Raw genomic sequence first — 15,330 nt, 5'->3', positions numbered from 1 at the left:
AAGCTGTAGGACACACAATACAAACAGCAACTCAAATGGGTGCTGAGGGGTTACCAGGAAGAAACAAGTGTATTGCGTCAGTAAGCTCCCCATGCAAACATAAGGTTGCAATAAGGCAGGAAGAGTCCTATACTCATATATATACCCAAAGAGACACATACATACATATATTCAGGAAAATTAAATTAAAAAAAAAAAGAGTTCCTGAACCCAAGAGCACTCAGGTTTGGATGAAACAATGTATTTTCACATCGCCTGCAGTTTTATTACGCTAACAAATGCTTTGTGATTGTGCGAAGAGTGAACTAAGGGTGGGTTTGAATCTGTACTTGAAATTGTACTCATTCTCCCTCCACACTATAAGGACACATATCTACATAAAACCCATGCTGATGCATGTTCCTCCAAGCTCTTCAGTTGCATGATACGATCAGTCTGACACCAGCCAGCCCTACACTAGTTCTCCACGCTTAGTATACGTGACGAGTTCAACTTGCAGCCTGCAACGTGATCAGAAGGCAAAAGTCTGGGGGCTCCGCTCATGAAGACTACTATGAAGACTGCTCTTCACTCAACTCCTTTGTCTCACTTGAAGCCAGGTCTGCGCTGCGCCTGCTAGCACAGACGATCAGAAGCCAAAGAAGAGCTAAGGGTGTACTATCTTCCCACTGCCTCACCTCCACCTTTTCTCAAAGTACCCAAACATCAGCTTTTGAGTGTTGCACACAGCAGTCAGGAGTGAAATGTCAGCTGTGTCTGAAGCTACTAATCCAAATAAAGACAAACTGAGAGAAAGGGAATTCTCTAGGGCAGGAGCCCTTTTTGCTCAGTATTTGCAAAGTGCTTACTACAGCGGACATCTGTTTCACGGCTGGGTTTGCTCAACTCTTAGAAAACACAAGCAGTGACTCCTCATACTGTTTGTAACAGTATCACTAATTCTAAAACTGCATTAACTGCATATAGTAATACTGCTTATGGGATGAAACACAAAGAAGTGTTGGCTCAGCATCGCTAGAACACAGCACTTGAAGCAGTGGTATCTACTGAAATGTGGGAGGTCTGCAATTCACAGTCACTCTCACAAACATGTATCATCCATTAAGTCACCAATATATCAATGTCTTCAGTATCTTACTGCAAAATACTGAACTTAAAAACTCAGCCAGCTTGTAGGAGTCGGTAAGTTAATTTTTAGATCCTGCAATTGTAATGCGTTTATCGCTGCAGTTAAAAGACTTCTTTCACTTCAGTGATGAATTATGCTAAAACAGAGCAAACAGATTTCTTTCACTAGTGGTGAGACAAGTTTACATGTATGTCAGTTATGATTACTACAGCACTCTTTCTTTCAAGAAATACCCATGTTCTTGTTACTCTACTTTATACCCTGAGTTAAAGAATTATTGCAAAACTGCAAAGGGAATGAAAGAAGACATGGGAGACAAAGAAGTTAATCCTGTGGTTCCCCCTGATAATTCACAAAGAATGCTATTTTCTGAAATAAATTTTTAATGGAGCTGGGGGAGGGAGGGAGAGTGAAGCAGTGAGCTGGGTGCCAGCCCAACAGTATTTGCTGCTCTTCACATGACAGTTCTTTGCCTTTCCCCACTGGCTCCAGCACTGCCAGAAGGGAGGCAAGCGCAGGCCAGCACACTGCTGGGGCTGCTGGTCATGCCGCAGGTGAGCAGCAGTAACCGGTCCGAGGGATGGAAACGGGGCACCTGGCCACTCTAACCACATACCTGTACTTACTCTATTTGCAGACTCTATTCATAAATGATACTGAAAAGGACAACAGCCATAAGAACGGCAGAATGGAAAAAATCCTCAAGAGGGTGATTGTTCTGGCCTTGACACCAGTGGTAACTGTGGCAAAACCAAAGAGTGCCAGATTCTTGACCACCACCTTTGAGAAGTCCACCAGCCAACAGGCTTTGGTGCGACAGCAAGACCTTGTGTCGAAGTCCAAAGACTCCTCTTAGAGGTGGCTCCCTTACGGGGAAGGACAGCTAGGATCAGAAAACACTGATCTTCAAAGAAACTTGCAAGTTTGACAAAGAAAAACTCTCAGCAGTTGTACCTCAGAAATCCTGTGAAAATAAAATTACCTGTGCAATAAACAATTTTTTATCTTTCTACTATCAGCAAGCTACAATGTAAAATTTGGTGCATTATTTACTAGAAAGCAAACAAACTTACATTTCCACAACATTCAGCTACCCATCATATTAAATGGTCTAACAGTAGGCATGATGTGTCCTCCTAAGCAGGCTCTTGAAGGGAGAGCTTTGAACTAGTCTAACAACTCCCTTTGCTTTACTTTTGTTACAAAACACTGTTTCAATATGAGACAGCACCTCTGAAAGGAAGGGAGAACACAATATATTCATTGTGTTGCTTTCATCGAAGAATGCAAAAGCAGAAAATGTAACTAGAAGTAAGTTTCCTTTTTCCTTACCGAGTGATGAGACTATTTAAGTACAGTTCTTGCTTAAAGATCTAAAAAGGCAAACCCTGGGTAGCCCGCATGCAATTAGCACAGTTTTGATTTACCTTCCTTCTGAAAGAAACTGTGGAGGCAACTTATCTCTAATCCAGCAGACGGCTGCCAGAGCAAGCCTGTCTACATGGCTACCCCATTTACACCAGATCTAGCAAAGGCGTTGTTAGGGGGTGACTCAAATGACTAATCCAATAAAAAACTGGATTTGGCCTGGAGGGCAGGGAGACTGTGGCTTAGTTTTATCAATGGCTTAGCTATGTGATCCAGCTCAGCCCAGGGCTACACAATCTTCAGGAAGTGAAGCTGCAGAAGCACCACTCAAGATTACAAAAACGTGAAATCCTACTCTGAAAAAAGCCCCCAAACTTCCTTTTCTCAATTCAAAGGGAAATGATGAAATTCTGTGTAGCAGAACAGAGATTTTACTGCATTGACAGATTATTTAAGAACACTCTGAGCACAGATTAACAGAAGAAGCCTACATTAAGATTCTGCAAATTCTTTACATTTTCTGGCCCTGATTTAGAATGGAAAGCAGCATAATAGGAATTTGCCTGAAATTAAAACCAGAAGACTTCTTCAGTAGCTTCTGTACTGTACAAAAGAGATGTCACAGGCAAAAAGTACCATTACAGTAATTAATGTAGGAATGACTTGTTACTCTAAAATCTGGTTTTACAGTTTTTAAGAGAAAAAGGCAAGTGATCTCCAACATCAGAGGCAAAATGATGAAATCACTTGTTCTTTCTGACAGGGTCAACACAACGGAGTTTTCAAAACCAGTCTTTCTAATTCAAAGATTACATTCTTCTCCTTAAGGGTGCAAAACTACCGTAACAATGTTCTATTTTCCATAATGAAAGTCAGAAATACAAAAATAAAATATATCAATTTGCAATTACTTTAGTATTACAAGGGGGTTTTGTATAGATACATGAAAATGGCTATAATGCTTTTATAATCTGCAGCCTAACAATAGTCAAAGAACTGAGGTTTAATTTTTATTATTTTGTTGCCCATTGCTCAAAAACACACAGAATAAAATAATACTATCCTATAAATCTAGGCTCATAAATTACAGTACTCTGCTAAGATCTAGGTTAACATTGACTGAGTGCAGAATTATTAATGTCGGACAGAATTATTTGTGCTTCCAGTTACCCTGTTGCAAAGCTCATTGAAAGCTGTCACCCAGGGACACATTCTTCAGTTCAAAATGAAATCACTTTCTAATCTACACAATTCAGAGATCACGCACAAATAAAACAGTCTTTGCTAGAGATTTAAGACACTTGATTAACTCTAATCTTATTTGGTGGTTTTAACATATACATTATTTTAATTAATATATAATTGATAAACGATGGTGCTAGAATGCACAGCATCAAAAGTCACTCAATTTTAAAGAACTACCAGGGTTAACAGATACTATACATGTCTAACTAATCTTTTTCTTATTTTAAATAATGTGATATTTAAGAAGTGAGTAGACTCATTGTGCATACATCTGCCAGCTGGTGGAGAGAAGTGACGAGTGGCGTTCCTCAGGGGTCAGTACTGGGACCTGTACTATTCAACATTTTTGTTGTGGACATGGACAGTGGGGTCGAGTGCACCCTCAGCAAGTTTGCCAATGATACCAAGCTGTTTGGCGAGGTAGACACGCTGGAGGGGAGGGATGCCATCCAGAGGGACCTGGACAGGCTGGAGAGGTGACCTGGGCGTGCTGATTGACCAGAAGCTCAGTATGACCCAGCAAAGTGCGATCACAGCCCATAAGGCCAACCATGTCCTGGGCTGCACCAAAAGAAGTGTGGCCAGCAGGTCAAGGGAGGTGATTCTGCCCCTCTACTCCACTCTCGTGAGACCCCACCTGGAGTACTGCGTCCAGCTCTGGAGTCCCCAACATAAGAAAGACATGGACCTGTTGGAGTGTATCCAGAGGAGAGCCACAAGGATGATCCAAGAGCTGGAGCACCTCTCCTATGAGGAGAGGCTGAGAGAGTTGGGGCTGTTTAGCCTGGAGAAGCGATGGCTGTGGGGAGATCTTATTGTGGCCTTCCAGTACCTAAAGGGGGCCTACAGGAGAGCTGGGGAAGGACTTTTTACTAGGTCATGTAGTGACAGGACGAGGGGGAATGGCTATAAACTGGAAAAGGGCAGGTTTAGATTAAATGTTAAGAAGAAGTTTTTCACTTTGAGGGTGGTGAGGCACTGGAACAGGTTGCCCAGAGAGGTTGTTGAGGCCCCATCCCTGGAGGTGTTCAAGGCCAGGCTGGACATGGCCTTGGGCAACCTGGTCTAGTCAGAGGTGTCCCTGCCCATGGCAGGGAGGTTGTAACTCGATGATCTTCAAGGTCCTTTCCAACCTAAACCATTCTATGATTCTATGATACACGGCCAATTTATTTAACCAAATCTACAAGGACTGTAATTATACCTGTCCATGTTCAGAGACTCCAAAATGCTAATGCTACTGAAAAATATTTAAATTATCACGTTGGCAATGTGCATTTCAGTTCCAGAGTCCCACAAAGGAATCTACAAGCTTTGGTGTGCAGCCGCTCCAGTACGAATGTTTTGCTGGGCTGTGCTACAGCACACTGCTATGCAGGCAACAACCCACAGTTTGCCCTTGAAACAGTTGAAAATACAAGGTGAGAGCAAGATGGCAAAACAAATAAAAGAAACATTACAGACTTATCACTTGCACCTACTGCCCCACAAAACCCCACTAACAGAACAGAAAAAGCCCACAGTGCTAGGTAACCACATATAAAAACTGTGCAAAATCGGATGGAAGTTTTCCAGCCAAATCTTTAATGCAGTGGCTTTAAAACCAACATATCTTTAGATGTATTGCAAACAAACAGTGTTTTAAGCAAACAAATGACCTTATTTCAGACACCAAAGCATGTTTAAACTGTGTTCGTGAGTTCTCACTTTATAGGTACCTACAGTGAAGTCTGAAAGGAGGCCTCTCAGGAATAACTATATCTTAAAATCCAGCCAAATTGTGTATATTGCTGTCCATTATCACAAACCTAGTGTTTTGCACCACAACCTGAGAGGCAAACACTAGGTAATGCTGGTTTGGCCCAATTCTAAGGCAGTCAGTACTTTTCGTCACTCACATGTACCATTTAAGGAGTTTTTCTTTGGTATGGCTTCAGCTGACACTGCAGCCTTGGGGGACAGAAAGGAGTGAAACTTAAACTAGCCCCATAACTAGAAACATGGTACATTTGCCCTTTAGAAAGCCAGTCGTGTTCTTCAGGGTGGACACACTTGAAAGTTTAAGTGATCGCAATTTGCAGAAGTACCAAGATGAAACCTTTCAGTGATTTTAAGTACTTCCTACTAGCTTACATCTAAATGGGGCATCAAACAGGCTCTTAAGACAAATCTCTGTTTTTCCACAATTTAAGTTGGTCTATTACAGTTCGGTTGTCATAGGTTCTGAACACTAGTTAGGATGCTAAGAACAGGCACTTTTCTGTTGGAATGACGTGACAGACTCTTAACAGCTTTTGCAAAGGCCCTGTTCCTAATGCTGACTTCAAGACAGCACCCTAAATCAGAAATTATGCTGTGATATAAATTAATTTTCAGTAAAACCGAGTGTTCTGGTTTGAGCTACACAGGATTAATTTCTCTTTCAGTGATTTTGCTTTTTGGTAAGGTCTCTTCTAATGCTTGGGAAAACTGCACTTTTAGACGATTCTTGTGTCTGAATTTGTGAAAATGTTTACTTTATAGCTAGCTATAGTATGTGGGTTTCAAGGTCTCAGTGCTTTCGAGTTAGCCAGGTTTAGGGATGAGGAGGAACAAGACCTGGGTACTTGACCCAAGATGGCCAACAGGATTATTTCATACCATGAATATCACATTCAATATAAATTACAAATTTTGCTCTTCCGTGATGGCTGCAATCCTGAGGATTCCTTGCCCTGGTGCCGGACCCCTGAGCCCTTGCCTTCCTCCCGAGGCTGTAGCGCTCGCAGTGTCCAACACCTGCTGTCCACTGCTGGGAGTGCACAGCTTCCAACTGATAGAATTGGCTGAGCGGGTTCTTCAAACGGCAACAACTGCTTAACAACTGGTTAACAGCATATAAGCAGAAATGTATCCCCTGGATACAAGTCACAGCCAAAATGAATGTAAGCATCATTATATTAAATGGTAACTCCTTCAAAATTTTTGTAAGATTCATGGGATGTGGCTGGGCAGGAGAAGACAGGTAACACTGCATATCGATATCCATATACCATTACCAAGAGAAGGAAGTATAAATGCAGGTTCCACTGACTCTTACATCCCTTCTTTTGGGGCGCCATGAAAGACCTGCTTCTGGATGTTGTTCTCCATAAAGGCTGAAGGGAAGCAAGCGAGCACAATTTATGGTCTCTGCTTGTCCATCATCACCTGCTTAGCTCCTCTATTGTCCTAAGATGAGCAAATACAACATGCATAGACAGTTTAACATAAATTCATATGAAAAGAGTCAAGATCCAAATGAAATGCAGATACTGCTCTGGTTTTTCCCTAGTACCCTTTAAATGCTCACTCTTGGAAATCTGAATGCCATAGTACCTCTGTAAGGACAAAAAGAAGTAGATTCCTTGTTGCAGGAGAAATATGCAAAGTGAACCATCATTAATGTAACAAATTAAAATATATTATATACTACAAAAGCAGAACATGTGACCATTATAATAATATAATGTTATATTCATAGTATATAAAAGAAATGCTATACATTATTGTTATATTAATTACTTAAAAGTTGTAAATATATAACTTTATTAAATTCATTAATATATTATTATAGTACATATTTGATATAGTATATATTGTAGTATAGAATATTGTCGTTTTATAAAGGCAGAAGAGAATTGTCTGCCTTTTTAGGAGGAAGGGATCTGCCGCTTTGAATTTGGGCTTACAGAAAACTGCCAGCCAACTGAAAATGTAGTGTCATTATAACAATCTTTGGTAAAATGGATCTTTCTTCAGTACACTGTCAATTAACCAGCATAGCTATTCATCCATATAAAGATTCAAAATTATAAACCTGAAAAAACTAGAATATCAAGTTGCTTTTTACCACGGGACAAAAAAGTAATGTACTCTCCCGATCATAGCATGAATCTGCTTTTCACATTGTTATGAAAGAATTGCATGTAGGCATAAAAAGGGTAGTTCAGTTCATTATGATTAGAGAAGCTGTCCATCCATGATGTGGACCTACCTAAGACAAAGGCTGAAACCATCACACTTCTTGCTGCTCTGCTACAATAACAACCCAAAGTTGCTGACAAAAACTGAACTGAGATTGTTTAAATGTATATATTCTGTCACTGATTTAATGAGATTCCACTCTAACATTTAAAACACACTTTTCATTGTTTTTTTTTTTTTTAAATTTAATTTAAATCCTCATGGCCTTCATGAAAGACATAAACAAGACTGTGCAGACAGTATTTGCCGCTTGTTTGCTCTAGTGTACTGATAAGACTCATGTTTTGGGGGTTAAGCCAAATGTGATTTCACTTTATTAATTAGAATTTTCAAATCCTGTGCTATTTGAACCACGCAATTTAAAGTAAGTAATGTACCAGCTGGATGAGTTTATACAGTCTGCACACATTAACTTGGCATTTTAACTGTTCAAACAAAGTCTAACAATGAAGTCATGGAAAGATGCTGGAAAGGCTGAAACATGTCCTTGTTTCAAAGGTGACTTGCAAAATAAAAAAATCGTCCAGCTTGTTTGTTTTTGATAATATGTTTACAAAGACCTGGAAGAGCTCTGGGACCTACTTTCCATTTTCAGTCTGCCAATTCTTGTCTTCCCTGTTTGGATGGAAGTCCTTTTAGCAAGACCTGGAACCTTCTCAGCCGCAAGAGAACCATCTCACTATCTAGATTCTTCATAAGCTTCAAGCCAGAAAGGTATTACAAAGTCTTTCAAATAAAATTACTTCCTCTTTCTACAATATCATTTTTAATTCTTCAGGGTCTACACTGTCCCGCTACCCTCTAGCTGCCCACAAGATTTTCCCAGTAGACAGGGCCTTAGTGCTTTGGGTGAGCAAGTACGTGTAAGAGCACAAGAGACATCAATGCAGTGCCTGCAGTCAAACCTACAGATGTGAGCTCTGATCAAAACTTCTCCAGCCTGTTGGGACAAAGTGGGCACTCTGGACAGACTTTCTGGTGTGTAGTAATGCATGCAGTCTCTCCCACAGGAGGAACAGTTATATTCTTCCTCAGCTGTTTTTAAAAAAAAAAAAAAAAAAAAAATCACTGGGGTTTCATCAGCTATGAAATGGCTCTCTGTCATCAAATGTGTATGGTAGCAGGCTAGCAGGTTTCCAGGAAAGAGAAAGACATCATGACTGCATGGATTTTGCTCCCCTAGAAAGCTGAGGTAAGAAGAAATTGCGGGGCCAGTGGAAAAAAAAATAAAATCATACTTTAAAAATCTTTAAGACAAACAATCTTTTAGACAAACAAGGGATACAAGTCCTCCCCCCCCCCCCTTTCTGTTTATATTCTTTAAGTAAGGCTATTGCTCAATTTTAGTCGTTTATATCATTGTCCTCTGATTTCACACACATCAAAGAAATCTACAATTTTATGCAGTTTCTAAATGTGAAGATTCTTTCATCTTCACCTAAAAGTCTCAGTTTCCTTCAGGTTACCTTCAAATACTGGGAGGCAGTATTGGGCAATTCAGCAGCAAGCAATGATACGTCATCACTGTAACAGCGATGGGGAGGTTGACAGGGCAAAAAATACAAGTCATCCTGGGGCAACCCATGCTTTCTTATCAAAGTCCTTAACAGATGAAACATAGGTACCCATCTCTTTTTACTGTTGTAAGGGTCATCTGGCTAGGATTACATGCCTAGTTCTTAGCCAGTAGCTACCCGAGTTGAACCCCGTGCCATGTGTATGTATCTGAGGGACAGGGGAAGGTGGATAAAAGGAAAAACAAGGATGGCAAAACCATGTCTGCACAAGAAATTTAGCCGGTTAGAAAGTAAGCAAGAGAGAAAAGCATTGCTTTTACACTGTGATATAAAATTTTAGGTATGAATTTTGACCAATCTTATTTATCCGTGAACACACATACCCCTCCTTCCCCCTGCTAAAAAAAACCCAAACAAACAACATTGCTGCAAATGTTAGAGAGTTCCAGCTTTAAGTGCTGTTTGCGGTTTTTTTGATGCTTGAAATTTTGATGCATTTCCAGCTGGAATGTTTTTTTTTGCCTATAATTTTGTAAAATATTCTAAAAAACACACCCAGCACATTCTTTAAAGCCAATGTCTAGAATTAAGTTTGCTTCAAGTAAATAAGACAATTTGACTTATTTCACTTTTCACAAACAGTGATGAAGAAGCAAAAAGGTAATTCAGATGTTTTTTAAGTAATTGTCTTAAATCTTGGCATGCAGAGGAAACAGATTTGCTGCCTACATCTTAGGAAACATTTCAACCACTTTCTCAAATCTGTTTTGCAGAAGTAATAACCAAAAGTTTGCCTACTGTTAACATCATAATGTTAAGAGACATGAGAAATCTGGAAAGCAGAGATGAAACAGCAAGTTACTATTTCTTCCACTTTCAGGAATCACAAGAGACCAATTATAGTAATTCCTCCAACAAGACTTGAAAGAAAGAAATCTGAACCCCCATAACTTCTCTACTCTCACGAAGCAAATATGAAGACAAGATAGCCAGACAAGCATGAGCTAGAGTAGTAGCAGACACTATCTCAAATTCCCACATGTGCATAAATTTCCTGAACCTGAACTTGCATGGGCCTGCAGTGAGCATTTATGTGGAAGACTATTGAAGTCAAAAGATCTCATCACTTGAGTGAAGCTCTAGCAATTAATATTTAGGAATTATTTTGCCAAGAATGCCTAGGGAATTTCCACAAGTAGACCTTAAAAACACAGAAAAGAAGGTATTATCCATTACAAATGAAGTTGGGAGGCTGCTTTTCTTCTCAAAATTAAAGCAACTGAATCTAGTATCTCTTGAAAGATACAGCAGTTCTGCAAGAGAAAATTACAAAAGTGCAGTTTAGTCTTTTAGCCTACTGAACTTAATACTCTCTTTCTACAAATCTTTTGCTAGAGGCTAAAGAAAACTGAGTACAAGTTTACCTGACTAACATATTTGCATCTTCCACTCCAGACAACACAGGTATGCACAGGAATACTTTCATGCAAGCCGTCTACAAGCATTTACCTGTGGGGGTTGAGGGCTAGATTTATACAAGTGCTTAGATGCTCAAGACACCACTCTACCATCATCTACCCCTACAGGTGGCAGTTTTCCCCTAATCCCTTTGTTTTCCAAATAAAACCCATAAAACAAGTCGTTTGTAAGGGATGTATACCATGGGGCTGTTATGGTCTGTGCCAGCCTCAGTGGGACTCTCAAACAAAGCACTTCCAGATGGAACCACGAGGTTTCCAACTTGGTGTGTTCTTCACTTTTGGGCTCGATCCAGTGAGTCTTCAGACCTGGACTAGAGAGCACACGAAACTGGGTAAGGTCTCTCACAAAGCACTGACAAGATGATCCTCAGCTGGCATGTGGGAGAGAAAAGTTCAAATCCTTCCTCTGCCTCTTCTGGAGGAGGAACTTCAACTTTTCCTTGCCTTACAGAAAATTCCTTAAACACTGGGTGCTCAAGATGAAGAAGGCAAAGGGAAAGGAATCTTTTAAAATCTCCTATTGAAGCAATTGCCATTCCATAAATTACTTGAAATACTAATAACACAATGAACAGTTTGAAAATATTCCCACAGTCACAGAGTCATAGAACTGTCCAGGTTGAAAGGGACCTTTAGTCCATTGGTTTGCATGTTTTATACAAGTAACCGAAATGACAACCCCTTTCTGCACACTTATGGTCACGTATGATGTCCTCAGCACAGGACACAGAAAGACCTGGACTGCAGAGCAATTAAAACCACAGCAGTTGATGCATTTGCCTACGGATCCGCCGTCAAAGCAACAGTGGGGCTTACATGGCTTTGGTTCATAATTCTAGGAGAAAAGACAAAGCCCAAACAGAGGGAAATTTTTGTCTCTGACTTACAGATTCTCTGTCCTTCTTTTTGCAGAAGTTGCAGAAATGCTTAAAAAACCCCAGACATGCAGACTTCTCAGTCTATACCACAAAACACACTTCCAAATCACATTCAGCAGCTGTTCCACTATCTGCAGTAGAGCAAACCCATAATAGGACAATGCAGCTGGATATTCTACCGACAGACATGGGCAAGTTTTGGACACAGCTGCCTTTATTTTTCAGTCCTTCCCAGGTCTGGGGGAATACAGAAATTGAATCTAGAAAAGGTTTTTATCCCGAGCGGACAATATATTTGCACTATGTAGAAAACAAAGGAGAAGTACTCCTAACTTCAGAGTTCATCTTTTTAAAGGCATGGCCATCAATCAGGCCACTGTTTCTACCACTTCTAAGGGCACTTTGGGGTCATTTTACTGCACAAAGAAATTGTACACTAGAAAATAAAACACTTAAGAAAGATACATCAACTCTATTTTTCAGATGATCTATTATCACCAAAAGATATTTGTTTAGTCTACACAGACAATAATAATTTTCAGAACTGGCAACTATCCCAGATAGTAAATTTAAAAGAAAGCTCTTACCTTGTAAGAACACCAAACAGTTCATATTCTCACCTGAAGTTTACAATTAGGAATTGAAAAGTTATACCTTGTTACAAGTAATTTTTAGAGTAATAAAGTGGCAATATACTGGGCGTAAAAAACACCTTCCTCGCAGTTTTCCTCCAGTTTGCTTGTTTTGTAACAGGAATGACAACAACGAACACATAACCTGGTTCTAACCGTGCCCCTATCACAAACGTGGACACTGAGGAGACCATCCTCTCAGCCCTTGCCATTTTCTGATGGCAAGTACGTACCAGGGATAATGCTGCGTAGAAGGCAGTGTTAGCCCAAAGGTATTAGAGCATTAGCACCTGCACACAGGCCACCTGTACATTTCTCCAACCAGCTCCAGGACAGGGCTCTGGCACAAAATACACTCTACGTATGTCACGCTCATGCACTGCTCTAGTGGAAGCCCATTTAGATGAACTTGCTCTGGTTCAGTATGGTAAACCTAACCAGTAAGAGCAAATTCAAACGGAACTATAAAAGAAACAGGTTTGAGTCAAGCACCTATCTTATTTCCAATTGTCTCTTCAAAGTCTCATCTCCAAAAACACTACGGGGAGGAACTCTACACAGCCTTAAGGCTTGAGGATACATTATTTAAATAGTATATATATTCTGCTAGTTCTTTCCGCCTAAAAAAAAAAAATAATCTTTCCCTTAATTTTTTTTTCCAGAAGCTTAGCGATAATCCTATTATTAGTCGACAAGTCACTTTAAAATGCCCTACTCCCAAACATGAGGCATTACCACGACCACCTTTCTCTCCAAATTTAAAATATTTGAAAGCTGTTATCAGAACACAATGCCATAGCAGCTAGCAAAACAACTCAAAGGTTACACTGCACACTTCCCTTTTCTCTTCAAAATAATACTAAGACTGCTTAAGTTTCCACTCGCAATTTTCAAGATTCGACAGCAGAATGAAAATATGACTTTGATGCATGCAATTTTTATGAAAAGCTTACTTTCTTAAATAACAACAAATCGTGCACTTCATACCAACTCTATTTCCTCAGATTTTCCCAGCAATAATCCATACCTCCTGGAAGCCTGCCTTTCTGATCTGTTGCAAAAACTCTTCCAACTCTTCTATCGTCAAACTCAAGGTACTGTTGCAGATGCAAAACCCCTGGAAAAGTCACGTAAGGGCACAAAAAACTGATCCACCGTGACTGACAATTCAAGCTCTGCCTCTTGGGATAAAGAACGCTACTTATTAATCCCCAAAACAATTTTCAATAAAGTTTATGCACTTTCTCAGGTAACTGTGACAGTCATCCATTTCTACAGAGCAAACGTGATGTTCTCTTGATCTTTTTTACAGCTCCAATCCCCACACACCCCCTGATCTTCAAGTTGAAAACTACAAATAAGGAATATAACAGCAAAATGAATGAATGATGGGCTAGTCTTCTCACAGTGGTGAAGAATATATGAATATCATTAATTTCACAGCAGAGAGATAATCTACACATATATAGTACTACAAACTTTTATTTGTCTGAACAGGTGTCACTAGTTATATAGGATGATTCTTTCATTTTTGGAGTTTCTTTCTCTCTGACAGATCACAAAGCGCCATACCAATAGCAATCTGAACCCCAGAAGCGTGTTTTAGCTAGAAAGATGCTGAAAGGATAACAGGTGAGTAACATCTTTTTATGATAATAATGGCAAAGGATGAACAACTCCAACTAAGAACACTGTGGCAGACCATTATTCTTGCAAAGGCACCGAGAGAGTTCAGTGCATGGCTGAACTGAGAAACCCCAGCAGCTTTAAACATCTCATCTGACTGCCTGACCCTGCGAAATGCAGACACTGCCACATAGACCTGAAACAAGGCAGTCAATCAGAGGAGTACCTGCATCTTCACATGACTTGGTATGTATTATCTGCTAGATCAGAGATTTAAGATATCTAATGTACATCAAAAAGTAGTAGACGTTTTCCTACCACCTGATCTCCAGGGTTTGTAAACAAGCCCATTAACCTTTAATGTATCAGCAGTATAGGCAGATGTGTACACAGCCAAATGCAGCAACCTCTGACCAGTAGACCTTTGGCACATAATGAAAACGGTCACTGATGTGTTTTACGTATTTTTAGCAACAGTTTACCTGAGTAAACACAGGAAGATTTAACCCAAGGCCAGCCAGCCAGACGCAGGGAAAATTTAGTGCCGGGTCCCTACCCCTGTGTGTGTATCGCTGATACGTTAAACTTCATCGTTTCAGAAAGCAAGTAAGGGTGTTACCTTTCTGGACGTGGATAATGTCTGGAAAGTTGGCCAAATGCCCCTGATACAGCGCTAACAAATCCATCACAGGATCTAGGTCCTGCCGGGGCTGATCTGCAAAGAGGTCCCCGATGGCGTCGTAGGCTTCTGCAGTGAAGGCTATGGCTTGGTTGAGGCCAGCCGAAAAGGCGTGCTGGTCCAGCTCAAATGCCTGACTAAGGCACTTAAAGGAGTGCCCCACCTTCTGGTATTCCTTCTTGAAACCAGTGACTTGTTTGCGGGCAAACTCATTGGCTGTGTGATTAAGCTGCAGGGCGCTCTCATCCATCTTCTTCATGAAGGCTTTGAAGCCATCCACCTGGCTTTCCACCTCCTGCAAGTCCAGGCTGGCCCCAGGGCCCGTGGGGACACTGATGGTCAGGAAAAAGTTGGCACCCACCATCTCATCCTTTTCAGCCTTGCGCTTGCCTTGTTTCCAGGCCTTCTCATCCGTGCTGGGACAGGTGAGGAAGTGCTGGAAGGCATCGCACTGAGCCAGCACGGGGTGGCTGCACATGTGGTCCATCCACCAGGCCAGGCCTTTGCGACGTTTGGAGATGAAGTCCTCCTCAAAGCGGCCAGTGGCTTGCTTCTCTGGCAAGTGGGGCACAGAGATGACAGGGAACTTCTCAGCCAGGCGCCCATAGAGCCAGTCAAAGTGCTTATAGCGGCGGTGCACCTGCTGCCCGGTATGGCTGGGCACCAGCTTGTAGGCAATGTAGCTCTTCATGCCCTTGAACTTGGTCTGCTTGGTGGGGTCCTCGATGGAGCACTGGAAGGGGGAGGGGGTCTCCTGCCACTCGCGCCCC

The 15,330-nt window shown here is 41.0% G+C and overlaps 1 protein-coding gene across 1 annotated transcript in view; it reads right to left on the bottom strand.

Annotated features, from left to right (window-relative positions):
• The window catches only part of SNX18 (sorting nexin 18), a gene marked incomplete at its 5' end in the record, with an annotated part of 20,370 nt that extends 5,041 nt beyond the window's left edge, over positions 1 to 15,329 (bottom strand). Inside the window, one exon of the mRNA XM_009894221.1 lies at positions 14,501 to 15,329. Within this exon, the coding sequence (XP_009892523.1) occupies positions 14,501 to 15,329 (829 nt within the window). The remainder of the gene's footprint in view (positions 1 to 14,500) is intronic.
• Position 15,330: the final 1 nt, after the last annotated feature.

The sequence above is a fragment of the Charadrius vociferus genome, unplaced genomic scaffold (assembly GCF_000708025.1).
Source record: "Charadrius vociferus isolate BGI_N301 unplaced genomic scaffold, ASM70802v2 scaffold70, whole genome shotgun sequence".
Lineage (NCBI taxonomy): Eukaryota > Metazoa > Chordata > Aves > Charadriiformes > Charadriidae > Charadrius > Charadrius vociferus.
This window is presented reverse-complemented; position numbering and strand designations above follow the sequence as displayed.